This window comes from Lepus europaeus, chromosome 6 (assembly GCF_033115175.1).
Source record: "Lepus europaeus isolate LE1 chromosome 6, mLepTim1.pri, whole genome shotgun sequence".
Lineage (NCBI taxonomy): Eukaryota > Metazoa > Chordata > Mammalia > Lagomorpha > Leporidae > Lepus > Lepus europaeus.
In genome coordinates this window covers 3,974,002-4,001,367 of record NC_084832.1, presented here as the reverse complement: position 1 = coordinate 4,001,367, position 27,366 = coordinate 3,974,002, and the positions used below count along the sequence as shown (strand labels likewise).

The window sequence follows — 27,366 nt, the reverse complement described above, 5'->3', positions numbered from 1 at the left end:
ACATCTAAAATATGTCCCAATGACTAAAGTAAACCATGTCTAAATAACTAAAGTTTGAGAATCAAATCTTATCACATGGAGAAGAAAAACGGGGGCCAGCACTGTGGCATGGTGGGTGGAGTTGCCACCTGCAGTGCTGGCATATATGGGCACCAGTCCGAGTCCTGGCTGCTCCACCTCTGATCCAGCTCTCTGCTGTGGCCTGGGAAAGCGGTAGAAGATGGCCCCAGTCCTTGGGCCCCTGCACCTGTGTGCAACCCAATGGGACAAATACTATAATACAAGTTTGAGCAGAAATGAAAGAAGTATAAAGATAAATTAATGAAACAAAAAGTCAGTTTTTTAGAACTGTCAGTCAACACAGTTAAAAAGCATTTAGTGAAAGTGAAATTTAACCCCTTTCAGAAGAGCCAGACTACTGAAATCAACAATTAAAGGTGATATATCTTTACAAAACTTATAGAAGTGAAATGCATTAAAAGGTAATGCTATTATAATTGCACGTCAGCTCAGGCCATAATTGAATCGAGATTATCTCGTTCCCTTGTTACTTGCCAGTTGTTAAGGTGATTATTATCTGAGAAAATAAAAATTATCCAACAATTCTACCATTTTAATATCTAACAAACTATCAACTGAGTTATATTACTGATAGACATACCAGAATATAGGATTAAGAGAAACAACAGACCGTGAATCTAAAACTCACAGGTGATAAAGTTTTATATTTTATTGCACAGTAACTTAGAACAATGTGCATAAAAAAAGAGTGACAAGACAAAACTTTTCACTAGAGAGCTGAAACCTAGATGAAAGCCAAATGAAAACTGTAGAGCTAAGAACTAATGTGGCTGGAATTAAAAATGGAATTGATGGGTTTAATGGTTGATTGCACACAGTCCTGGAAAGGGTCCCCTGTTGTGCTAGGACAGCAGAAAATATTTGGGAAAGAGCACAAGACATGTCAGGTTCATAGTGAGAATGGAAACCAAATCCATGTCTGTATAGTTCACAAAAGAGGAAAGGAATTGAGTAGATTAATGGTTAGTAATTTTCCAAAACAGATTCAAAATATCCATGCACTGATTCTGGAAACATTATGAATCCCTCACTTGTCTTCTATCTCCTACCCCCACTAATACTTGCTAGATTACAAACTGTATTGTCAGTTTTTTTTCTGCTATACCCTCAACTTCTAAAATATAGCACTTAGCACACTGAAAACCACAAGATCTGTGTTTCGTTAGTCCCAAGTGCACAACTGGGCTGGAACTGGGAGTCTGGGCCGGTCGGGCAGTGAGGACCTTACACTTGAGGCTTACAGTTTCCAGACTGTAGTCAGATCCAGTTTTGCCCAGGTTTGATAGGAAAGCAGAAATCTTAAACCCATCACCCAAATAATAGGAAATTTACCTGGTCAAAGCGAGGCGGGTCCGTGTGGCTAAATGGGCTCAGCTACCCCTGATTCCACAGAGAGGCTGGCTGGTTGGTTTAGAGTTTTCTCGCTATGTCTACACAGCTAGGGCAGCCAGCCTTCAGGGGTCACTTTTCTTCCTTTTTAAAACTTTATTTATTTATTTATTTATTTATTTAAAAGGTAGAACAACAGAGACAGAGGGAGATCTTCTATTCACTGCTTCAATTTCCAAATACCTGTAACAAACAGCCAGGCATGGGCCAGGCCAAAGCCAGGAGCAAGGAATTCCACCTGGATCTCACACATGGGTGGCAGGGGACCAAGCACTTAGTCTACCTTCTGTTGCCTTCCCAGGTGCTTTAGCCGATCGGAAGCAGAGTTGGATCGGAAGCAGAGCAGCCAGGACTCAAACCAGCATTCTGATGTGGGCTGCTGCCATTGCAAGCAGCATCTTAATGCGCTGTGGCTCTGGGCCAGCCCCTGTGCATCTGCTTTCCCTACAGCATGGCTGGTAGCATCCTGGAACATACATTCATGTATGTGGCCTTGATCCAAGTCAGACCCAACTCGCCTGCGTAGGCTATCAGGCAGCCCCTCTCTGTCAGTGTCAAGACCCTGATTAGCCCCTCTTAGGAACTATTACGGCTGGGTTGGCATCCAGCTCACAGACCCCTGGACACTGACTTCCATTGCTGCCTGCCCCTCTCTGTGTTATGAGCATTGAAGATTGTGGACGCAGGGCCACGTCCTTGTTGGAGTTTGAGCATCTGGGGACAGGACCACATGTGTATTTTCACGAAGTTCTGCTCACTGCTCTGATGCAGAATGAGGCTCCGGTGGATCTGAGGTGTCCCCGCCCTCTGAAGCCGTGGCCGTCTTCCTAGATCCCGGTCGGTCGGAGAGGCTGGACTCAGTGTGTGTCTGGGAGGATACATTGTGTGTTCTGAGGGATGCTGGGGCACACACAGAGCAGCGCAGGCTAGCAGCTCCATGGCCAGTAAACAGGAACGGCTCCTCCGTCACAACTTTGCCATTGGTGATCCTGTGCTCACAATGAGCTATGCAGGGATAATTTCCTGAGATTATAAAAATCCTAGCCTTTAAAATAGTTTTATATTGTGCCCACAGCTACTGAAGCAGATATGGTGAGGTGGGACTGGGGCAGCGTCCTAAAAGGGAGGAACAATCTCCCAATGGTCAAGTGTTGGCTCTTGGGAGAGAAACTCCCAGGTGTGGCGATGGCTGATAAGCATGCAGGGTGTGGAATTGTTACAGTTTCATGGGGGAGGGGTAAGGGCAGTAATGAAAAATATGGCGAGAAGAGCTGAACCAGGAAAACCTGTTTTACACAATCGTCAAGGCTGGGAGCAGCCTTGCTGTGCAAACGGACTTTGCTGTTGTATTGATAACTCAATGTCTGTATTCCTGCTGTCTGCTTATCTTCCTTACTGTTGTATTAATGGGATAAGGGGTTTCTGAAAGGACTATCAACTCCTCTAAATTCTCACCTATCCATTTCTACAAATCTTAACATTGATCGTTCTATTCTCATTTCAAGAAAGATACTTGGTTTTTTGCTGTTCATTGGAAATAAAAGCCTTCAGAAAAGGTGCTCAAATAAAACAAATAACTCAAAGATATTCTCCAACCAAGTTTACTGACTACTAATATTTTCTTATAGGACTCAGCCTTCCCTTTCTCTAGAAAATGTATTCGGCAAGGCTGACAACTGACACAAAATTCAGAACCCACATTGTTTGACTTTCCCTTTGTTGATTTTAAGTGTCACTTCTTTGTGAGGACAGAGTTGATATCATCATGGGATTGAGTGACAGATCTAGGTGGCCACACAGTTCACTGCCCACACCAGCTAATACCATCTCCAAAGCACTTTACTGTGATATTTCATCAGCACGCGTAGATCATGGAGTTATCTTGAAATGTCAAATGCTGCTTACCAGGTGTACTGTTATATTTGGCTATTGTTGGTGGGAACCAGCTCATAGGCCCCAAGGCTCCTTAGCAAACGTTTAAGGTGCATTTTAGTCCATGCTTTTGCTCTGACAACTGAAGATCTACAGACTGAAACTTTGGCTTTAAGAATCAAGGCCACCCTGTGTGCCCCATGCTTCGCAGAGCTCTGCCATGGCCTGAGGGGACCAGAGGTGCACAGGCAGGACACCCTCAACGGAAGCCTCCACTTCTCTCCTGCTCCGTGCCCAGAGGGCTGTTGGTCCAAGACTGTTCCCTCACATTTGGTCACAACAGAAAGATGTGGCGAGTGAGGTTGTTTCAGTGGACTGGCAATGAATCGTGTTGTTTCAAGAGTGCCAGGGACTCAGACCTTTCTGGAGAGAGCATTCTCACCTGAATTTGAGCAGTTTCCTGGGAGATTGCTGCCTTAGAGGGCGTTGGAATGCATCTTGATTCCTGGTGTGATTTCAAGATTTGGGGTTAAGAGCACAGACCTTGAATGGGTGTCAGCTCAGTGGCTGAGACCCCTGAGTCTCACGTCACGGTGCCTGGTTCCAGTTCCTGGCTCCTGCTCCTGATTCCTGCCTCTACCGATGCAGACCCTGAGAGGCAGCTGTGATGGCTAAAGTAACCGGGTTCCTGCCACCATTATGGGAAACCTGGATTCAATTCCCCCAGCTTCAGCCTGGACCCAGCTCTGGCCCCTGCAGGCTTTAGTGGATGGGAGATCTCTGCCTGTCCATGTATGTGACCTCCTGACCCTCTCAGGTAGATAGGAAACAAAAATACTGCAGTCTCTGGAGTGCTGCTGCTGGGCTTGGGTTCTGATCCCTGGCTCTGAGTGCCACCTGGTCTGCCAGTGCCTCCGTTTCTGCATTAGTAAAACAGTGCTCATTGTAGTACCGGTGCCGTAACAACATAGAGAAACATTAAGGTCTTATATGTAAAGTACTTACAGTAGTGTTAGACCAGGACTTCTCTAACAACTATCCAATGTGTGTTAGTTTTATAAAGAAATGCCCCATTTTAAATCAGAACTCTTCATTATAATTGGACTATTATACAGGTGACATCTTAATACCTAGGTACCTTTGCAGTTCAACTTTTCAAATTTTTCTACCAGACTCTTTGTTTTAAATTCTCAGCAGAATCATGGAGTTTAATTCGCGCTACCATTTGTGCATACAGGGATGTGCTTTTTCTTATTTTATCAGTAGTTGATTCTGGTCTTCACCCATGGTAACCAGGGGACAGTACTGTGAGTACTCAGTCTGTGGCACCCACTGGTCCAGTCTGGTGAACAGCCCATCTCTGTGTAGAATAAAGAGAAGGCTGTGAAAGACCTAAATCTGGGAATCCAACGTGCTCGGGTGGTCACCCAAAGACCCAAACTCCAGCCCAGTAGATGCAAGAGCAAGAGGATTTTTATTAGGCGTTTGCGCAAATGGGCTCCCCAGCACCACAGGCAGTTGAGAGAGTGAGAGAGCCCCAAGGAGGGGTTACAGGCACTTTTTAAAGACAGTAGCCACCTGATTAACATATGTATGTGGGGCGTTTGGTGATTAGCTATTTTGAAGGGCAACAGGCATGCAAACTCTTGTCGCGATTTTTAGCGAGGGAAGGGGTAAGTTTATACAATGGTCACTAAGTTACAGAACCTTATTGCAACTCTTCTCGGACTCCTGTAAGCGTTATCGCATGAGACAGTTACACAGAGCAGCTTTTTAAGGGTATTCTGCAGGCGGGTGGAGACACAGTTATTTTAAGGAATGTCTACCGCCAGTAGTTAAACTTTTTAACCCTTTAGTATAATATTATTTTAATATTTACTTTTAGCAGGGGTCTTACAGCTGCAGCTGCCCCGCCTCCTTCCTGTCTGTGGTGGGGTCTGGGGTCCACCTGGATCACCTGGACGCCAGGAGCAGCTTGCTCCCCTGTGCTTCTGTGGCAGGAGGGCCCCCCGGGTTCTCACTGTGGGGCAGAGCTCCCCCGACTCCTGGTTGCTCACCACGAGTGCCAGAGCTGCCCTTCCCAGCTCCAGAGAGCCAGCTGTGAGTCAGCTGTGAAACCATTAATGTCTGTGCTAAAAACTCAGGGTGCAAGCTTACAGCATAGTAGATTGTATTGAAAATGAAGGCCATCGGTATTCACTTCCCGTGCCCCCATTCTTCTGTGCCTGCTTCGTTTTGCCTTTGTGCACCTGTTGCTAACAAGTTAGCTGCTCATCCTTCAACGGGATGTCACTACATTTGCATTGCTTGCATTCTACACTTAAATTCAACATATTTTTATTTATTTATTTGAAAGTCAGAGTTACACAGAGAGAGGAGAGGCAGAGAGAGAGAGAGGTCTTCCATCCATTGGGTTACTCTCCAATTGGCCTCAAAGGCTGGAGCTGCGCCGATCTGAGGCCAGGAGCCAGGAGCTTCCTCCAGGTCTCCCATGTGGGTGCAGGGGCCCAAGCACTTAGGCCATCTTCCACTGCCCTCCCGGGCCACAGCAGAGAGCTGGATGGGAAGTGGAGCAGCCAGGTCTTGAACCGGTGCCCATATGGGATGCCTGCACTGCAGGCGGTGGCTTCACCCGCCAGGCCACAGCGCAGGCCCCAAATTCAACATTTGGAGCCAACATTTGGCAGAGGTTAAGGTGTGGCTTGGATGTCCACATCCCATCTGGACATGGATTGAATCCCAGCTACTCCACCCCGATCCAACTTGTTGCTGAAGCGCACCCTGTGAAGCAGCAGCTGATGGCTCAGGTAGACTTGGGTTCCTGTCACCCAGATGGGAGACCTGGATGGAGTTCCTGCCCCCGGGGTTCAGGGCAGCCCAGCCTACTCTGCCTGTTGCTTGTATTTGTGGAGTGAACCAGCATATGGAAAATCTCCGTCTCCCTGTCTCTCTGCCTTTCAAGCAAAATGAAAATAAGTAAGATATTTTTTTTCAAAAAAAAGCCCTATTTAAAAAAATGAAATTTAGTAGTCTGAAAGTTTAAATAAAATTTAGAATAAACCTTAAAATATGAATGCTGTGTTTTATTATGGAGTTTGATGGTTGTGGTGATTCTACTGTCAGAAGTCTGGTGGTAAAGTTACCGAGCGCCTGGGGGTGTCTGAATTAATTCTTGCAATACCTCATGACGTGTCTCCTGCAGCTGCCCATTGTTTTACTTACAGAAAACCGAGGCATAAAATTCGGAAACTTTCTCTGCAGGGCCATGCATCTGTTTACTCCCAAACCAGAGAATAGGAATCCCCAGTTCCTAGTACATGGAACTCATTGCCTGGATGCGCAGTGCAGTCTGACCACACCTGCTGATGTTCTGGCATAGCATCATCGACCTCACGTTCTGTTGTAACGCCGCGCTGTTGCAAGTGCTGCTCTTGTAATGCACTCTGCAGATAGTATGTGATTGAAGGTGTGGAATTTCATTTGCTAAAAGGAAAAAAAAATAGGGAAAAAGTGCTCTTTATATTCTGAGAAAACCATTGGAAAACATGTGTAATGAACTTGCTTTTATCTTGGATGGGATTTTACCAGTTAAGGGTAACAAGTATTTGTGGGAGCATGGATACCTTCATAGATTCTACATCTGCATAGGGAGAGGCAGAGCAAGGGGGTTCGTGGAAATGCAGGTGGGAGCAAAGGAGGCAAGGGCCTCACCCTGCTCAGCTTGTCTCATTCCAGAGACAAAAGAACAGAGCATCTCATGTCAGGTGTAGTTGATCCTAGAAGTTTGCACACTTTGAGAATTATTTTGTGACTATCAAACCTTAACAGAATCCAGGCTCTGAAAGGAGTTCAGTCTTTGAAGAGAGACCATTCTCAAAAGAGAATCCCTTGGTCAATGAATGGACATGACTGTGCTTCTCCATGAAGTCCTCTCTGGGAAGGGACAGGGGAAAACAGGTTGTATGAACAATGAAGCCAGGTCAGGCTTTGCTCTTGTTTAGAGAGAAGGGGAGGGTTTTGACTTCTCTGATGACAGGTGCTTGGATTTAGGGAACGGATTCATGGAATTCAGGACTGAGTGCCCCTCTCACCATATCACCTCCAGTGCTGGATGGGTGTCTCTGGCTCCCAAGGTGGAGGCATGCCCACTGCACCTGCCACCAGCAACTACAGACTTCCTGGACAGGAAGCCTTATAGGAGGGACTGTGTCTGCCAAGACTCAGAATGCTTGTGCAGTATGCAGTTAGAAGGGGGAGATGGTAGGAGACTAGACGCTGGAACTCATACAATGGTTGGGGTGCCACAGAAAACAAGCTACCTTCAGGTAACCAGAATTTCATGGAAAGACGGTGTGCCCCCATGAAGTACATGCTTGTATCTGAGCCATTTTATACAGTTCTGTTATAATCAAATCGAAGGATGACAGTTGCTTTAATGATGAGTGCCTGTGAAAGTGCACTAACGATGTCTTATTAAAACCACGATACTGCCGTTAACAGTAGCGCCCGAGGGAACTGGTGAACCTTTCTGAGGGGCTGTCTCCCAGCTCCACTCTGTAACACAACCAGCCTCTCAGAGCCATGTGTCGTTTCATGTACTAATAAACACACTGTTGCCATTCAGGTTCGAACACGGGTCACTGTTCAGCATGAATTTGCCTTGTTAACGGTTTGGCGTTTTTTCTGTTCGACACTGCTAACTTGGATGCCCGTGGCTTTGCCCATGGTGCTTTGTGAGCATGGCGGAAACTGCTGAAAACTCAGATGCTAACGGAAGCTTAAGATGGAAATTGTAAACTTTCATTCCTTTAAAAATTCAGTGGCCTCATGCCCACATGAGCCTCGTGTAGCAATTTCTTTCTTTTTTATTCAGCAAAGGATGCCAAATCTGTACACGTCAAAATACTCTCAACTAGAAAAGTCTGTTCCACTTTCTCGTTTATTTGCATGGCTGGAATAGCTAATTCTGTGGCCCACGAGAAATGCTTTCAACCAGGAGACATGAAGTGACCTCAGAGGGTGATCGCTCCCTCCCGCTGCCTTCAGGGCAGCTCACAGCCTGGATACCAAGGAGATGCTGCGGATCATGGTTCTGGGTGTGGGAGACAGATCAGCTGTAACTCCATTCCTCTCTGTTTTTTCTCAGTGCTCCGGCTCCTGAAGGAAGGGGCGGACCCGCACACTCTCCTGTCCTCGGGCGGATCCTTACTCCACCTGGTAAGAACTGAAATGTGTGGTGCAGATTCCCAGCGACACCTGGAGAAGGGGCCCCTCATGGCTGACAACACGCTCACAAAACACGCTTCTGACAGAGGACCAGAAAATGATGTGTTTCGGGTTGCTAGACTCGGGTACTCGGCTGTGTCCATGACCAATTCTGCACTGCACTTTGTAAATGTCCTAAAACAGAGGGAGGTAGAGTCACGTCCCTGAAGAAAGTGCTTTTCAGGATGAACAGAATCCAACAAATGAGTGAAATACTGTTGGCTCATTCATACTGTGGTAGGCATCGTCCTCTCTCCCTCCATCAGTCTCCTTTACTGCACTAATGACATTTTACTCTACGGTGAATGACCTGGCTCATAAAACCTACCTTATATTCTTCTTCTGAAAAATACTCATGTGTTTATTTAAAAGGCAGAGTATTGGATAGAGAGGGAGAGACAGAATGAGATAGAGTAAGGCAGAGGTTTCATTCACTGTTTCACTCCCCCAAATACCTGCAAAAGCCAGGTCACAGACAGGCTGAAGCCAGGGACCAGGAGCTCCATGTGGGGCTCCCATGGAGAGGGCAGGAACCCAGCTCCCTGGGCCTTCATCTGCTGCTTGCCAGGCACAACAGCAGGAAGTTGGATCGGAAGTGTGGGGTAGCCTGGATTGGAACCGGGCACTATGATGTGGGATGCAGATGTCCCCAGTGGTGGCTTAACCTGCTTCTCCACCAGCCCTGTACCTTATATTCTTTTGAGAGAGATGATTCAGTGAGTAAACAAATGAAGAACTCCTAATCAAATACATAAACATTATATTGTGTTCACATGCAAACATTTTTGCTGGTTCAGTTAGAGAAAATGTATGTAAAAGAAAAAAATCAAGTTATTTTATTTAGTGATCTTCATAAATAATTTAAAAATGAGAAACTAACTTTGAAAAACACCAGAATTATCAGCAGAGAGGAGTCTAACTTGTTTATCAGGTCAACAAGAAATGCTGCTTGCCTTCACCTTGTAGCACAGAGTAGAGAGGGAGCCACATCTCCATCATCCAGAGGTCCTGGGGCAGCCCTGGATGTCCACCTCGAGTGCACGTGGAATCCTGGGGGAGCTGTGGAATGCAAGCTCCAGACTCCACGCCCAAGGTGTCCTCAGAGATTCGGACTTGGGTTTTCCGGGATGCAGTTTGGCCATGGGCAGTTTCCAAGCCTCCTCCCTGAGTGGCTCTGATTTGTTGTCAAAGGAAGCAGCAGCTGGAGGCAGGCCTGTGTCCTGTCTGCAGATCCTGGTGAAGGTGCAGGTGTCCCATGTGGGCGTGGCTTGGTTTGATTCTCGGCTCTGGCTCCTGATGGCTGCTTCCTGCTGCTGCAGATCTTGGAGGCAGGAGAGATGGCTGTGGTATGTGGGTCCCTGACACGCATGTAGGAGACCGGAATTGCATTCCTAGCTTTGGCCCGGCCCAATCTTGGGGGTGCTGTAGGCATTTGGAGAGTAAGACAATGGATGGGAGGTTGTGTCTGTCTATCTCCCCCTCGTCTACCTCTCTGCCTCTCAAATAACTTACAGAAATGTTGTAAAAATAGAGAGAGAGAGGGAGAAAAAGGGAGGGGGAAGGATAGGGAGAATGAGAGAGAGAGAGAGACAGACACTGGTGCCTACTAAAGTCTCAAGAAATCTGGAATACAACTAATGTTATCAACCAAGAGAACAGAAAAAGAACTTAAAACATAGATAAGAGTTTGCACATTAATATAGATCATTTCTCTGCAGCACTGGAGAGTGGTTTTCGGTTAAACCTTGCCTTTTCTGGAGTGTTTCAGCTACGAGACATGTCCATTTCCTACTTAGATCCTTACAGGACTTAGAAAGCACATTTACGGAGTGCTGCTCGTTGATCCTTACCTACTAGATGTAATTCTAGGCTGCCCTAGCTGGGGATATCCTGCTAAGAGCCTTGCATTGACTAAAATTCCCTTTCTGGTCATATCATGAATCATCGGGAGGTTGAGTGATCAGCATGTTTGTGTCTGGTAGTGAAGTCAGAACTTTTCCACGCACAAGTCAGGGTAGGTTGTTGGTATTTCAAGGAGAGTGTTGTATCTTTATAATTGTGTGTGTGTGTGTGTATGAGAGAGAGTGAGAGAGAGAGAGGGAGGGAGGGAGGGAGAAAGTAGAAGAGAGAAGAGAAGAGGCTGGGGAGGGGAGGAAGCCCGCAGAGACGGGTAGGCCAGCGTGTCTGTGACTTCTGACAAGCACATAATCCTACCGAGTGGCAAGTCAGCAGGTGCTTCCTTTCCCTTAAAGATGAGGCCTGAAGGCTGCCGTGTGGCACGACCTGGGCAGCCCCCGCCCTGTCCTACTCCTCCGTCCCTCCAGCTCCCACGCTGTCTGCCTGGTGTCTTTGCCTGAGTCTTACTCTGTCCTGGCACGGCAGCCAGACCCTGTCGCTCTGCCACCCAACATTCCCTGATCACTTCATGTCCCTCTCAGAGAAACAGCCGAACTCCTGCCACTGTGACCGGTTCCCAGTCCCCGCACTCCGGAGACCTTGTCTCCAGTCGCTCCTCCCTGTCCACGTGGCCATTTTGCTGCTCCTTAAACGTGCAGCCTGGGGACCTGCACGTGTCTCCTGCTTATTCTCTTGGCACCTGCCTCTCCCCGTGGCCACATGCCTGCCTGGTCACTTGCTGTGAGTCTCTGTGCACATATCTCACCCAACAGCCTCCCTCAGCGTGCCCTATAGAAAACAGGCACCCACGGCTGTCACTCACAGTCACCTCTGCTCCATCCCTTTGCCTGTTTTCCTGTGATTTGTAATACAGTTGCCACTAACGAGACTACAGGTTCACATGACTGTTGGATGCCAGTCCCATGAGAGCAAGAGCAAGAGATTGGCGTGTTTCCATTACTGTTCCACCCATAATTCCCAGGTGAGACCCTGGCATGTAGAAGATGCTCAGTAGTATATGTTTAATGACTATATATAATATTTATATTATTATTATATATTACATTATATATTTAATTAATATTAGTGCTTATCAGGATACATATTGGAGGAACAAAGGTGCAAAAAATGCATTCTGTGCCCACATTGAGTTTGGTTTCCTAAGGGAGACGGAAAAGTATTGAGTGCAGCAGCCCTGGGAGCAGAGGAAGTAGGGGAGGGCAAGAGTGAGACCCCAGAGCCGCCTTTGGGGTCAGTGACAAAGCCTTTGCTCGCTCTCCTGTCAAACCTACCCTTTTATCCGGCTCACAAGAGATGGTTGCTTCTTCATAGATCTCGACACAGTGAGTGGTAATTCACGGTGTGTGGACCTTTCCCTCTGTGCTACACTGGGATTTCAAATACCAGGCGCCTTTCTAGTCTCAGCAGGTGATGCGCAGGAAGCGCTCAGTGCGCAGTTAGGGGTGGGACGGTAGTTACTTGAGAGCCTGGTGGACAGGTACACATATTTAGAGGTGGTCGAGTCAGAAGAGAAGCAGAGTGAAAGTGATCAGGTAGAAGGGAGACACAGGATGCCATCTCCTAACACATGTCGATTGCAGTTTGTGTCACATCACGGCTGTGAGTCAGAGACAAAGCTAGGGTGGATCTGAAAGACGAGAGGAAACCGAATGCCAGCAAGCGAGCCAGGGCTCAGTGCTGAGCCTTCTCTTCCCAGGGTTACTGAGTAAATAAAAACAAATGAAAAATTACAGGTTGCCAGGAAGATAAAATTACAGGGTTTCCAAATGCCTTAGGTACTGGAAAGGGCAATTTAGTCATCTAGAATGTCAGGTGTGAGATGAGTCTCTGTTTACCCTACCTTTCGGGCAGCCCTGTGATTACCCCACAGATTCGGGCACCCCTGTTATGCAGCCTGAAGCCCTAATTACTGATCCTCAGCCCCACATTTCTGAGCGAAAGGCATTCATGCTTGTGGGGCCTTGGGGTGCCCTGCTGGGATGGTGAGAGTCCCTGAGCTGTGAATATTTTGCAGTTCTTTGTAAAAGGTGCTGTCTATAGAGCGAGCCTCCCTACAACGTTGTGCAGGGTCTTTATCTGCCGCCCTTAGTACATGAGCAGTTGAGAGGACCCAGAAGGGAAGCAGTCCTCTGACGTGGGATCTGATGAGCCTTTTCTTTGACTGAAGAACTCCTGTTTTGACGTCAAGATAGCCGTTTAAACAATGGAATTCACGCACCGTTAAAATATAGAGTTACAGCAGATACAGAAATATATCCAAGGTGAATCAGTAATACCAAAGGTGGGTTAGAGAAAGTGCGCACAGTACAGTCCGATGGAGGATAGGCAGGCAGACAGACGGATGGAAGAACACCCTTCCCAATAGTCAATGCCTTATCTTAAGGCAGGATAGAACTTTTGTTAAAAATGACTCTCTTGAGGATGCGACAAAGTCTTTTTTTTTACTGTTTTCTTTTGTATATTACTTAACATTTAAAATAATAAAACATGCATGTTTCATGTAATGAAAGAAACTAATAAAATACTAAGGATTATGTGTTTATTTGAGGCTTAAATTTTAAATACTTTAATGAATTTGCTGCTTTTATAAGAAAATCTGTTGCTCAAGACCAAGATGGTCTTTGAACTTCACTATAAATTTCTCTGATATCTCAAGTGTGGCCAGAAGTAGAGATAATTAGCAGCTGACTGCAATGCAAGTGATTCGGCAGCTAATATCTCCAAAACTGAACTTCCGTATTTTGTAAAGAGGCAGCCTATCGGGACTCCAGAGGAAGTACTTAGAGAAATGTCTTCGTCTTTCCAAGGTCTCAGTGTTAAAGAGCAGAAACGGCTGGTGTGCAGAGGCTTCCTCAATGATACCCCATTCACCAGCCCAGAGCATCTCGGGATTGATTGTGTAGCTCAACCCCTTCTTTGCTTTCTCAGTGGAAAAAACATTGCACCAGGAAAATCCATCCTAGCAGAAGGCAACATACCCTCTCCAGGGGCTGTTCCTGCGGTGTTTCCTAGGGGACAGGTCATGGGAGCCCCTTATGTGATAGTGCAGCAAGACGTAGAGAGGCAAAAAAGGGGACAGGAGGAGGAGAATGGGAGATGCCAGTGAGAGAGACAGCTCTGGTGTCTCAGGGAGCGTGACTGCAGGGCGCTCAGGATGCTGGAAGACAGGCAACAGAGTGGCTGTGGGCTGGGAACAGGAGTGGCTGTGGACTGGCGGTGGGGAACACAAAATGCAATGACAAAGAGTGGGAATAGGAATTGCAGTGGCCATGGGCTAGTCCCAGGAGACAGAGTGTCCGTGGGCTAGGAACATGAAATTCAGTGGCTGTGGGCTGGAAACAGAGTGGCCATGTGCTGGGAACAGGAAACACACTCAACAGGAAATGGAGTGACCATGGGCTGGGAACAAGGACTCTTCAGTGTTCCCAAGTATGTGATTTAAGTTTCAAATTCCTGATGAATTTGCTTTTTGAAATCCAGCGTCGCTTTGGTCTTTGAGAGCTGCAGCATCCAGAACTGGGAAGTCCACGGTGCAGGATTTTAGATCATTAGGAAGACATCTGGCTGACCTTGAGGGCGGCTACAACCTGGACCTGCACTTTGAGTGTTTTCAGTGTGACTGCCTGCATACAGGACCTGGCTGTGAAAGGACAAGGGGAGGGCAAATTGTGACGATGCTTGAGATCTTCCAGAAACTGAAGGGCTGGATATCGCTTTTGAGTGCTAGCATCACCCAGGCCTGATTACTCCAACATCAGATGGTGAAAAAATGGCATGGTGGAGTTACCAACCAGATTGTATTGTTGTCATTTTTCTTTGTCTCTAAAGCAAGGGAGCCCAGGTTATTAAGAACAGAACCCTTTCTTGTCAGAGTAAACCCAGATAAGCAAGAAGTTTCATGCAGACTCCTTATGGAAATGTACAATCGAGGGCTGGCACTGTGGCTCACTAGGTTAATCCTCTGCTTGCGGTGCCAGCATCCCATATGGGTGCCAAGTTCTAGTCCTGGTTGCCCCTTTTCCAGTCCAGCTCTCTGCTGTGGCCCGGGAGGGCTGTGGAGGATGGCCCTAGTGCTTGGGCCCTGCACCCGCATGGGAGACCAGGAAGAAGCATCTGGCTCCTGGCTTCGGATTGGCGCGGCACCAGCCATAGGAGCCATTTGGGGGGTGAACCAACAGAAGGAAGACCTTTCTCTCTGTCTCTCTCTCTCTCTCTCTCTCTCACTGTCTATAAGTCTACCTGTCAAATAAATTTTTAAAAAAAGGAAATGTACGACCAAGCAACTTGAAAACCACTGGTACAGAATGCTTTCCAACAGAAACGTTAGTGTTGCACCAAGCCAGGTGTCCCTTCAGGCACCAGCCTGAACTCACCTGCTCAGGAGGACTTCCTCAGACAGTGCTGACAGTTACATCGCTATCTAGATGTGCCCAGCTGCTCATCATTCCACACGTGGCTACTTCATCCCTTCTGCACATTTCTTATGCTGGCTCCTGATTGCTCTGCCATGATGTTCAGTCGCCTGCTGGCCTCAGCTCTGACTTGGCTGCATTGCCCCCTCACATGTTAGCTGCTGACTTCGATATGGCTCCTAGTTTATAATCTCTGCCCTCCGGCTTAGCATGGCCCTGGGCGCAGGGCAGGTTCTCAGCAGGTGCGTATTTAATACATGGATGTGTGAGTGTCTGAACCCCAGCCCCGGGATTCTTCAGCATGAGCTCTGTGTTCCCTCTCTGATTGTCTCGCCCTTGTCCTGCTGTCAGCTGTGCTGTAGGTGAAAGAGAATTCCCAGTCACTATGAAGGCTGACTTTTATGAGGATGTTAGAATTCCTGAATGTTTATTAATAGTACATTGGAATCTCGGCCGGCGCCGCGGCTCACTGGGCTAATCTTCCTGCACACCGGGTTCTAGTCCTGGTCGGGGCACCAATCCTGTCCGGTTGCCCCTCTTCCAGGCCAGCTCTCTGCTGTGGCCAGGGAGTGCAGTGGAGGATGGCCCGAGTGCTTGGGCCCTGCACCCCATGGGAGACCAGGAGAAGCACCTGGCTCCTGCCATCGGATCAGCGCGGTGCGCCGGCCGCAGTGCACTACCGCGGCGGCCATTGGAGGGTGAACCAACGGCAAAAGGAAGACCTTTCTCTCTGTCTCTCTCTCACTGTCCACTCTGCCTGTCAACAATTAAAAAAAATAGTACATTGGAATCTCTTTAGTCATGGCCTACCTCCTACTTAGAGTCTGCATCAATTGACCGGAACTGACAGCTATTCAGACTTCAGGTGGAAATGCTATGTACAGTTCAAGTCAAAGTATTCTGAAGAGTTACCCATGGGAAGGTGTCTGGAGAATAATGTTTTTTTAAAAGATTTATTGTATTTATTTGACAGGCAGAGTTACAGAGAGAGGTAGAGACAGAGAGAGAGGTCTTCCATCCACTGGTTCACTCCCCAGATGGCTGCAACAGCTGGAGCTGTGCCGATCCAAAGCCAGGAGCCAGGAGCTTCCTCTGGGTCTCCCACATGGGTACAGGGTCCCAAGAACTTGGGCCATCCTCTACTGCTTTTCCAGGCCACAGCAGAGAGCTGGATTGGAAGAGGAGCAGCCGGGACTAGAACCTGCGCCCACATGGGATGCCGGCACTTCAGGCCAGGGGGTTAACCCGCTGCGCCTCAGCACCGGCCCCTGGAGAATAATGTTTTTTAGAGAGAAGACATGCAAAAAGCCAAAGGGACACTAAGATGACTGTGCCCTTTGATGTGATGTCTAGGCTGTGATCCTGTAGAGACCCCAGCATAGACTGAACAGGGCAGTCTCTTGTATCCATGTTGAATACAAAGGACCACATGGAAATTAGAGTGATGTCAAAATTTTGTGAAATCAAGACAAATTTGAATTAACTTTGCTGGTGAGATAAATCTGTCCTTGTCTCTGTCTCTCACTATAGAATGTGTTTCAGCTACTGAGAACCCACATGGGACAAGAAAATGGACTGCCGCTAATCCAGAGTGTGCAAATCACATCCTCTACCTTCTTCCCACTTACCAAAAATTTCACATATAAAGAGAAATCTCTCTACATGGAGATAGATATAAAGATATAGCTGTAACTATAATTTAGGAGAACTATACTTAGTACGTGATATTCACTCCATAAATGATCCTGGTATCAAATTGAATGATATACCAGAAACTCTTGTCAAGACTTCTTGCCATGATCATTATGTAATCAAATGAAGTGAAAAGCAATTTTCCATCTTAAAATATGTAGACAGAGAAAATGAATGTTACAGTAGATCCAGCCCTCATTTAAAAAAAGTAACTTCTGTACATGAACCATGAAATTTGATGAGTGAACTTTGAATATTTGAATTGATTGTTAAAATTTCTGAGGGATAGATTTCAGGGGTATTCGTGACATTCTCATCAGCCAACCAGCAGACTAAAACACAAGGCACCCCTGATGCCCAGACAGAGGGAAAAGACAACAGATTTTAAGGTTAAAATTGTCTTTGTCATTTGGTTTTGGGGGTCTGCCGGGCGCCATGGCAGGCAGAGGATGGAGACGAGAGCCTGAGCATAGAACAGGTGGTGTCAGAGTTCAGGGGAGCCTGGCAGCCTTGGGCTCAGTCACATTCTTGGTGCCTTCAGTTGTCACCAGAAATCGGCTGAAGTGATGCCATAGATTTGCTACTGAAGTAAATCCATTCTAGGGAGAATCTGGTTTACTTTCTAACAATATTATTGTAAGAACATTGTGGCAGGGTTGCTAAACCATTGTAATCTTTTCAGACAAGTGTGATTAGAAGGTATTTATTGCTGTCAAATTATTATTCATAGTCCTCTGAAATGTGAATCTGAAAATCACATCACTTGACAGAGTTGATGTCACCTTCAACATTGTAACTAATTAACTCTTTTGGTGAAAGACACTAGAGATCCAAACCTCAGGTATCTTTGAGTTACAGATGTGGATCCCCAGGGGCAGGGTTGGGGGTATCCTGACAGGCAAGGGAGGAGGTCAAATGGCTGTGGATTGTGCACAGAGCCATCAAAAAGATAAAGGGAATAGAAAAGGAATTACTTGCATATGAATTTCCTAAAATAAATAGGATCTGGGACTCACATTCTAAAACCAATTTATTGAACTGTAATGCTCTGGTCCTCCTTCTCTGTCATAGTCAGACCTGTCAGGGCCCTGAGACTGACTGTTTTGACTGCTGTCAAATGAGCATCAGATTCACAAGTACCTGAGTTCAAACCTGGAAGCTATTTCACCACGTTGCCTGTCTGCCATCACTCCAGTTCCTTCATTGCATCCTATGAATGAAATCTAGTAACCTCCTCCCTTGGGAACTCACGTGGTGGTTTTGCATTATGCTATTGAGACTCACAGCCTATGGGAGATGATCTGACTATTCAGCTACTATGTTACAATTGTGAAGCACAATCCATATGTTACCGGGGAACAGCAGGGTTCTTGTCTTTGCGCGAGAAAGAATTCAGGTGTGAGAGAGAGTAGTGGAAAGTAAAGTAACAAAGTTTATTAGGGTAGGGACATCCATAAGAACAGATGGGCACCTCTCCAGACAGGACCTGGGAGAGAGTGCCCAGTCACTAGGACTGGGGGAAGAGCGAGGTTACCTGATTGAGTGGAGAGTACACCTGGGCAGGCAGGCGGGCGGCTCAGCAGAGAGGCAGAGGGCTGAGTGCGCAGTCCGGGTGAGGCCGGGGGTTTTTAAGGAGATGGGGCTCTGTCTTCACACATCTCCTCCTGAAACAAAGGATTTTATGGCTGTAAATATTAAGAAGCTCCTATCTGAGTTTTCCCCTGAAGGTATCACCAGGAGGAAGCCTAGCTGGTGCCGTCCTGGGTTCAGAGGAAGGGTGAGCAAGACCCCCCTGGAGAATGGGGATCCAGAGCAGGGTATTTGAAACGTAGATACTGGGCTGCATCTGGGAGATTGTGGAAGATTTGCCAGGCAGAAGGGGCGGGGACCCCCACCTGGCAGGTTATCAGGTAGAAGGGGGCAGGGCAGGATGCGAATACGGGGCTGCCCCTGAAACGTTACCGGGATGACTTTGAGATGCAGATGCATATGCTGGACATAGATGTCTTTTCTTTTAGGCCTTTGTCACACACACATAAGCTCATATCTGACTTCCTACCTAACACATACAGCATTGTTTAATGGTTTTAACATCCTGCTTTGATTATTCTAACATGTTTATCACTTCTGGATTGGTTTCTACTGATCACATTTTCTCCTTGTTTTAAGTGCTGTGTGTAGGCTTCTATGCATACTTCATAAGGATTTTATTTTTATTTGAAAGGCAGAGCGAAAAGAGAGAGAGTCAGATAGAGACAAAAAGAGTTCCCATTGACTGGTTCTCTCCCCAAATGCTCACCACAGCTAGGACTAGACCAAACTGGGTCCAGGAGCTAGGGACTCAGTCCAGGTTTCTCCGGTGTATAGCTGGGACACAAGTACTTGAACCATCACCACTGCCTCCCAGAGTTTGCATTGGCAGGAATCAAGCCCATGTACCCCAGTATGGGACGGAGGCCTCCTAGCCAGCATCTAAACCACTAAACTAAATGTCTACCCCATAGCTGGTAACTTTTTATTGGAACCTAGACAATAAATTTTGCCTTGTTGAGTGATGATTTTTTTTTTTTTTTTGACAGGCAGAGTTAGACAGTGAGAGAGAGACAGAGAGAAAGGTCCTCCTTTCCGTTGGTTCATCCCCCAAATGGCTGCCACGGCCAGAGCGCTGCGGCCGGTGTGCTGCGCCAATCCGAAGCCAGAAGCCAGGTGCCTCCCCCAGGTCTCCCATGTACGTATAGGGCCCAAGCACCTGGGCCATCCTCCACTGGCTTCCCGGGCCACAGCAGAGAGCTGGGCTGGAATAGGAGCAACCGGGACAGAATCAGTGCCCCAACCAGGACTAGCACCCGGAGTGCCGGCGCTGCAGGCAGAGGATTAGCCAAGTGAGCTGCGGCGCAGGCCGAGTGATGAATTTTTAAACATCCTTATATTAATCATGGTTTCTTTTGGAGGCTGTTAAGTTATTTGACAACAGTTTGATCCTTTCAGGATTTAAGGTCCTGTTTAGCTGGGAACAGAGCAGCGTTTAGAGTGTGACTGATAGTTCCCTTCCACTGAAATAAGACTGGTGCTCTATCCAATGCCCCAACAACAACAAGGCCAGTGGTGGAAGCTGGCACTTGTTACAACTGTGAAGTCGGAGCTGGCATTGTGGCATAGTGGGTAAAGCTACAGCCTGCAATGCTAGTATCCCAGATGGGTTCTGGTTCCAGTCCTGGCTGATCTTCTTCCAGTCCAGCTCCCTGTGAATGGCCTTGGAAAAGCAGAGGACAGCCCATGTGTCTAGGCCCCTTCTATACATGGGAGACCTGTAAGAAGCTCCTGACTTCTGGATTCAGCCTGGCCCCGCCCTGAGGATGAAACTAGCGGGAGGAAGATATGTCTCTGTCTCTGCCTCTCTCTGTGGCACTCCGAGTTTCAAAATAAAGAAGTAAATCTTTAAAAAGAAAAAGAGCTGTAAAGTTGTTAAGTGTTTTCTCTGCGGCTCTGTTTTCTCGGCCACTTGCCTCTGTAAACGTCACCAGCTTGGTCTCCAGATGTCTTATATGAGTAGGCCTTGGTCAAACATGGGTCTTCCTGTGTTGCTACTTGGGAACTCATGCAAGTTAGGAAGCTGGAATAGTAAATAGTAGGGCCCATCTTGGCTTCCCCTCTTTCAGAGGTCATAGATGCTGTCTTGTGGCTTCACTGAGTTAAGCAGGAAAGTCAAGGACTTTGTATTCAGAAGTGGAAGCTCCACAAGGATTTGTTTTCAATTTACCAGCCAATGAGCTGTGGCTGAATCTGTGTGACGGTGCTTCTGGTAGGAGTGGCGACTGGGATTTCTCTGGGAATGAAACTCTGTTCAAAGCATCCAAATCCTATAAAAAGCATATATCTTACATCCCATAAATTGTACTGGCTTATTAATAGTGCTCCTGAATGCTTAGTCCATGTCCCTGGTATCAAATCAAAAAATAAGGACAAGGGTTGGGGTAAAGGAAAGAGAAGGTTGAATTCTGTTGACAGATGAAGGCATAGAAGACCTCCAAGTCTCAACAACCACCCTCCTGAGTGAGGGTGCGTTAGGGGTTTTAGAGAGGAGCTAGGGGTAAGGGGAACACAGCACAGGGGCAGCCACATGTTGGCCTGTGGCCTGGGGATAAGGGCCTGGCTGGAGTCACAGTGGTTATCTGGTCCAGTTACACGTTAGGCTCATGTCCAAGTTCCTGGTTGGTCAGCAACCAGGTCAGCTTTCTTCTTCAGGGCATGGTTATGATGGCCAAGTGGGCTTCAGTCAACCAGGGGGCAACATGCAAGAGGTAGGACATTCTGTCTCAGAACTGAAATTCCCCTGCCCAGACCTGGGCTTCCTTAAGTAAATGGAACCCTGGAGACAACACTGGCCAAGGTGTCATCTGTTGGAGAAGCCAATGGCCCCATGGGTCTGGTGATGAGGATCTTGGGAAGCCAGCCATGCCACTCCCTCAGTCCAGGGAGGTAATCTAAGATGGCTGCTAGGAGCATGGGCCTGATGGGATTTTGCACCTGCATTCAAGGTGCTGATGGGGGATTTGGTTTCAATAAGTACCTTTATTTTTCTAACATTACCAATATGCATTTGGTGTTAATGTAATGCATAGACATAAATATGGAAGTCTGGTAAAAACACTAGATGATTTGCAGAGCCTAGTGCAAAATGACTACTTGGGACTTTTCAAAATTTATTACAAATTCAAGGACCCACTCAAGCACCACTGCACAGATTGTACACTCACGAAACCAGCGCTGACTTTTATACGTCATATTGATTATTTATGTTTCACCTATAAATAGAAAAATAAGACCAATTTCAGCTTCTGAATAGTTTGTAGATTATGGAGTATCTATAAAATACAATATTATAAACTCATGAATATGCCAGAAAACCTAAATTTCGACGATTTTCTTGTCTGATATGGCATGTGGAATGCCTAGTGGTCTTAGGCCACACGTCTGAAGGCCACATGTGGGAATGGTGAGACAAGAGAATTGGTACATTTGAAGTCTTGTTTCTTGGGTAGACTTTGTTCTTTCTGTAAAGACAGACAAGACATGCTTTAAAGTAGAAGAAACATGAAGTCAAGTCAGTGTTTTGGAGATAATCGTTATAAATGGGTCAGGATTTTCTGCTAATCCCATCTGCTAATGAGAAGACCAGTGACTTGTCTGTAGTACCTTCTTCATATGATCCAATGGCTCCTTTTCTTCTGCCCTGTCTGTCGACTCTGTCTCCCGAGTCTGGCAGATGCCCTTGGCCTTCCAGGCTAGTTGGGGACCAAGAATGTGTTCGCTCCCAGTTTGGAGTCTCCTCTCAGCTTTCAGAAGTGTCACTGAAGTTTTATGTCCAAGAAGACTTGGAAGAACCTGTATTGCAGGTGCTTGAAATTTTGTTCTCTTTCCTTCTTTCAGTGTGCTCGGTATGACAACGCCTTCATTGCAGAGATCCTCATCGACAGAGGAGTCAACGTCAACCACCAGGATGAAGACTTCTGGACACCAATGCACATAGCCTGTGCCTGCGACAACCCCGACGTGGTCCTGCTGCTGGTGTTAGTGAGTAAACTATCCCATCATCCTCAGGGGTGGTTGAGTAGCATGGGCACAGCTGCATATTTAACTAATACGATTTCGTCCTATGTAAGCACTTCAGTTGAGAAAAAATGTGTCTATGTCATCATTTATTCACCTAGAACACAAGATAATTAGAGACTAGGTTGTGAGTCACGCAGTTCATGAAGCAAGTTGTGGGGAAGCCGTGCCAAGCTTGGCTGTGGTGGTCTTTCTTTAGGAATTTCTTTGCTATGACTTGGGTTTAACTGGAATTGTTTGATAATTCCACTTTCCAGTTCACTCTCACTTGTTAAAGTTTTAGCCAAAGAGACGTGCAATCATAAGGAGATATGACTTACAGTGAATTTCTTTTTCTAGGCAATGTTTGCTTATGTGAAAGTGAAAACTTTAAATATGGAAACCATGGGAGTCCATTATAATGGTGTTTGGTTGCATCTTAAATCCTGACTTTGATCCTTACACATTATTTTTGAATTGACATTTTTCTCCAAATTAATTCCTATGCACAAAGATTTTAATAAGTTATGCAGAATTTTCACAATAGGATAAGAATAAGAAGGACTTGAATTTAGCCCCTTTTAGTAATACAAATTGTCTAAGTGCCTGGCATTTCACATACATTATTCCATTTAAGCTGTGAAAATTTTACATACAAGCAAATTGATGCCCACATACTTGAAGCAATTTTTCATTAGTACAAGACAAACTGCAGATTTGCACTCAAATTTAATGACGAAATTCCTTTTTTTCACTGGCCATGCCACTGGCATCAGCTTCCTGAGCTGCCATCACAGACCACCACATACTGATGCTGAACACAAGACAATTTTGTTATCTCACAACTCTGGAAACTAGAAAGCTAACTGAGGTGTAGGCAGGACCTTGCCACCACAGCAAATTCTGGAAAGGATTCCTTCCTTGCACCTCTGTAGTACTCCTTGGCTTATAGAAGTTTCCCTCCAACCTCTGCCTCCTCCAGCATTTCTGTGCCCAGTCTCCCTCTCACTCCTCTTATTTTACTTTTTTAAGATTTTTTTTTTGAAAATCATAGTTGCAGAGAAAGAGGGAGAGACAGAGAGATCTTCCATCCATCCCCTGGTTCACTCCCCAGTTGGCCACAACAGTCATGGCTGGACCAAGCCAAAGCCAGAGGCCAGAGTTTCATCAGGTCTCCCACATGGTGAGAGGAACCCAAGCACTTGAACCATCTCCTGCTGCTTTTCCCAAGCCATTAACAGGGCGCTGGATCAGAAGTAGAGTAGCTGGACTTGATCCAGTGCCCACGTGGGATAGCATTGTTGCTGGCAGTGGCTTTACCTCCTAGCTACAGCACTGCCCTGTCTCATTCCTTTTAAAAAGACCCCAGTCATTGGATTTAGAGAACTGTTTTCTGCCAGTGCAATATGGCCTCTTCTTAACTTGATTTCTTACGCAAAGAACTTATTCCCAGAGAAGGTCATGCTCGTAGGTAGCAGCATTAGCCCCTGAGGATATCTCTTGTGGGAAACAATTAAATAAACTACACTGCAGAAGCTTTTAAGGATTAGAGGCCATGGGCTGGGGCTTCCTTCATCTTTCAAGATGCTTAAATTCATCCAGTTTTCTGAGTTGTCCCTCAAGAATACGGATACTTCTTTTCACAGTTGAAATGTATGTCACCGATGATGCTTTATTCTGCCAAATCCTGGAAGAGGGAGGCTACATTAAATAGATTAGGAAAGTGAGGGAGCTATAAACATCACTGAGCTATAGGTGACACTCATGGAAACTTGGTGGACTGGTCCTCCGCATGAAGATTGGACAGCGTCTTTATGTTGTAGGAAGAGGGCCTAAGAGCCATTCACAATAAAAACCCTCACAGAGATCTCCCTCACCATGTTAGTGGTCACTTGTGAAAGGACCAACTGTAGAACCCGTGGGAAGGCTCAGAATTCACGGAACACAGGCTGAGTTCTTTAGAAAGGGGCCTTAGCCTTGGTAGCTTTTGGATGCATTACTTTTGATAGTTCAATGACAGGAAGACTTGGAAAAATAGCTGCTTTAATTATATGATAATGGGATGAAAGATTCAGTTTCTGACTTGGTGGTTTTCCTATGTTCTGATTTATTTTTTCTCTGCCTCTTGGTCTATTCAGAAACTTTCTCCATGTCCACTTCCATTTATTTTCTCCAATTATTATTAATTACACTAAGTGTTTGCCAAAAGAGGCTCTTTGTTATTTCTCTTGCATGAGAATTGGTCATATTTATTCTCAAGAATCAAAAGTCATGTGCTTTGCTTGAAATTTTAAAACCCTTCATGTTTCCTTAATGCAAATTACTGGGCAGAGACTCGACCTTCACGAGTTCAGACAGGTTTATCTCAGTTCCCTTTCCAGCAAGATTCCGTTGCTCTACTCGAAGACCTCAACTTCTTATTTATGATGGAATAGGGCAAGCGGGTTTATTGCACATAGTGAATCTTCCACTGAGTCCAGGTCTAGGCATCTCATTATACTCAAAAGTGAAGGTCACAAAACATCCCAGAATCAATGCACCAAATTATGACCAATAAAAAACACATAAACAAAAACAGAGCTCAGTTCATGATAGCTTCACAATGTCGAGGTGCAAAGTTGTACATACTTGCAAACCTCTCCCCTGACCTACGCAGAGAGTAGAAATCTCAGAACCATCACTGAGGGTAGAGGTAGCAAACAATGAGACCACCCTGAGGGTGGGGAAAGGCACAGGTTTATAACCAGACGTCGGGTTTCAGCAGGCCACGAGAATTAGTACCTATGAGTCAATAATACAAGATAGTCTGTAATGGGTCCCTGTTGTGTGCCTGGCTGGCCCCACGCATCATTTCCCATCAGCTTTCACAAGAAAATTGATGCTCAGATAAATTAAGCACCTTGCCATGGGCCAAGAGACTAGCTATATATTCGCACTCCAGTTCAGCGTCCAAAGCCTGTCCTGTTTTTTGCTGAGCCACGCTGCCTGTGCAGCATCGGGCTTCCTGAGATGCCACACAAATGACTGTGGATTTGGTGCACAAATGGGGAAGTGTATGTCAGTCTTGTTCCTGTTGAGGTGAAACCACCAACTTGCAAGGGAAATCAGTGAACAGTGACATTCGTCTCACTCTCCAGAGTAAATGCTTAGAGAAAATCTAAGGATTTAAAGGATCAAATCATTTTACTAACTGGAAACACCCTCCAATCATTGTCAGACTCAGCCTCCTTTCGTTGGGAAGAGCCTTATTCTCCTTTTCCGTGCGTTTCCCCTCCTGTGTTTTTGATATTTGCTCATTTATTTGCGGGGATTGTAGGCACGTTACCTGTGAATATTGTACTTGTTTAAATAATGATCTATTTTTCCTCTTCGTTCTCCTGAGACACAGTTTCTGTAACCCCTATTTGTTCCCATGGCAACCACTCAATCATATTAAAGGCCAGTTGCCTTCATAATGAGCATCTCCTCTGCCTGGAACAATTTGGTTCAATAATTTTTATCTAACTTGCACTAGTGCTGTTCATTAGGGAGCATTGAGTTGGTCACCTGCTTAGCAATTTGCTTCCAGCAAGTCACCATAGAAGCAAGTTAGTGCGTACTTGGCTGTTGGTCACAGAGCTCCTCGCAGCTGATAGATGCTCATTGTATACCTGCAGAATTCACAAGTCAACAAATGAGTGAAAGAAAGGCCAATTTCTGAAAGTCAGCCTGCATTTGTTATTGCCAGTATTAACTTGTATCTAATACAACTGTCATATACTCCCATTCAACTTTGTGCTTATTCTAGTATCCCTCATCCCATCAACTCAATGATTTAGAACCACTTGCTTTAGCACACAAATTCTCTTTATAAGACAGTATTGAGAAATATAAACTGATTGCACTTAATGTATGATCATAGAATTAAGTCTGTAGTTTTTAAATTACTAAGAACATTTCCATGGCTGTCCAATGCCCTGTTTCTCACTTCACAGAATAATCCAGTTGACTGTCTATATTTGCTAACTTCTTTCATTCAATGATGTTCACTTGCTAATCACTATCTCCATTCACACACAAATAAATATTAATTCATCAGTAACAATTTGCTAACATAGGACTTGCCTTAAAGAGATAATATTTTATGTTTGCTATGTTCTAGATGTTACACAATGAGCAAGAAGACATCTTATGTCCTAGATTAATGGCAAAAAATAATGATGCAAGTAATAAAAGTGTACTACTGAAGAGCTTGATTCATGAATTAAGCAACTCTGAGTTGCCTTACTCATATCATGTTATACCCAACCCAACTATCCATCCATGAGTGTAGTTTACTTTTAAATAAATACTGGAATAATGTATTGTCACAGAACTTCTTTTAAAATATTTATTTATTTGGAGGGCAGAGTTATAGAGAGAAGAGGAGAGAGAAATCTTTCATCTGCTGGTTCACTCCCAAAATAGCCACAAAAGCCAGAGTTGGGCCAGACTGAAGCTAGGTGGCTCGAGCTTCTTCCGGGTCTCCCACATGGGTTCTGGGGCCCAAGTACTTGGGCCATCTTCTGCTACTTTTCCCAGGCTATTAATAGGGAGTTGGATTGGAAGTAGAGCAGCTGGGACTTGAACCTGCACCCATATGGGATGCTGACATTGCAAGCAGAGACTTAACCTGCTGCACCACAATGCTGGCCCCATAAAACTTCTGATTACTATAAAAATGTTATTTTCATCAACCTTCAAAGAGAGGTTATTTTTATTTGCAGAATCAAATGTCATTGTACATGGTTTAGCACTGTACAGCCCGTAGTCAGTTTCCAGAGCTGGTTGATCGCTAACAGAGATTGTGCTCTTTATTCATTGAGTCAGTTTTTATATCTCTCTGTCTATGCTAAAGGGACTCAGCAGTGACCCAAAGAAGAAAACCTCTGTCCTTTGTAACTCAGATTCTGCTGGTTAGAAGTGGAAGAAAGTAGACACATTTGGCACAGGAATATAATGCAGACTCTAAAAAAGAAGGGGCGTCATGGATGACTTCACTTCTTAGGGGTCCTGCGCTCTAGGTGGTTGGCATTATAATTTGTGTATCCTGCATTGGATATTGTGAGGGGTAGGAGATTGGGGTTACAATATTTTTGAAGCACATTTTTCAAATTTGTCAGGAAATCAT

At 45.7% G+C, this 27,366-nt stretch overlaps 1 protein-coding gene across 1 annotated transcript in view; it reads left to right on the top strand.

Annotated features, from left to right (window-relative positions):
- The window catches only part of MYO16 (myosin XVI), a 514,229-nt gene that overhangs the window by 50,941 nt on the left and 435,922 nt on the right, over window positions 1-27,366 (top strand). Inside the window, exons 2-3 of the mRNA XM_062195254.1 lie at window positions 8,489-8,559; window positions 22,059-22,202. Of these exons, the coding sequence (XP_062051238.1) occupies window positions 8,489-8,559; window positions 22,059-22,202 (215 nt within the window). The remainder of the gene's footprint in view (window positions 1-8,488; window positions 8,560-22,058; window positions 22,203-27,366) is intronic.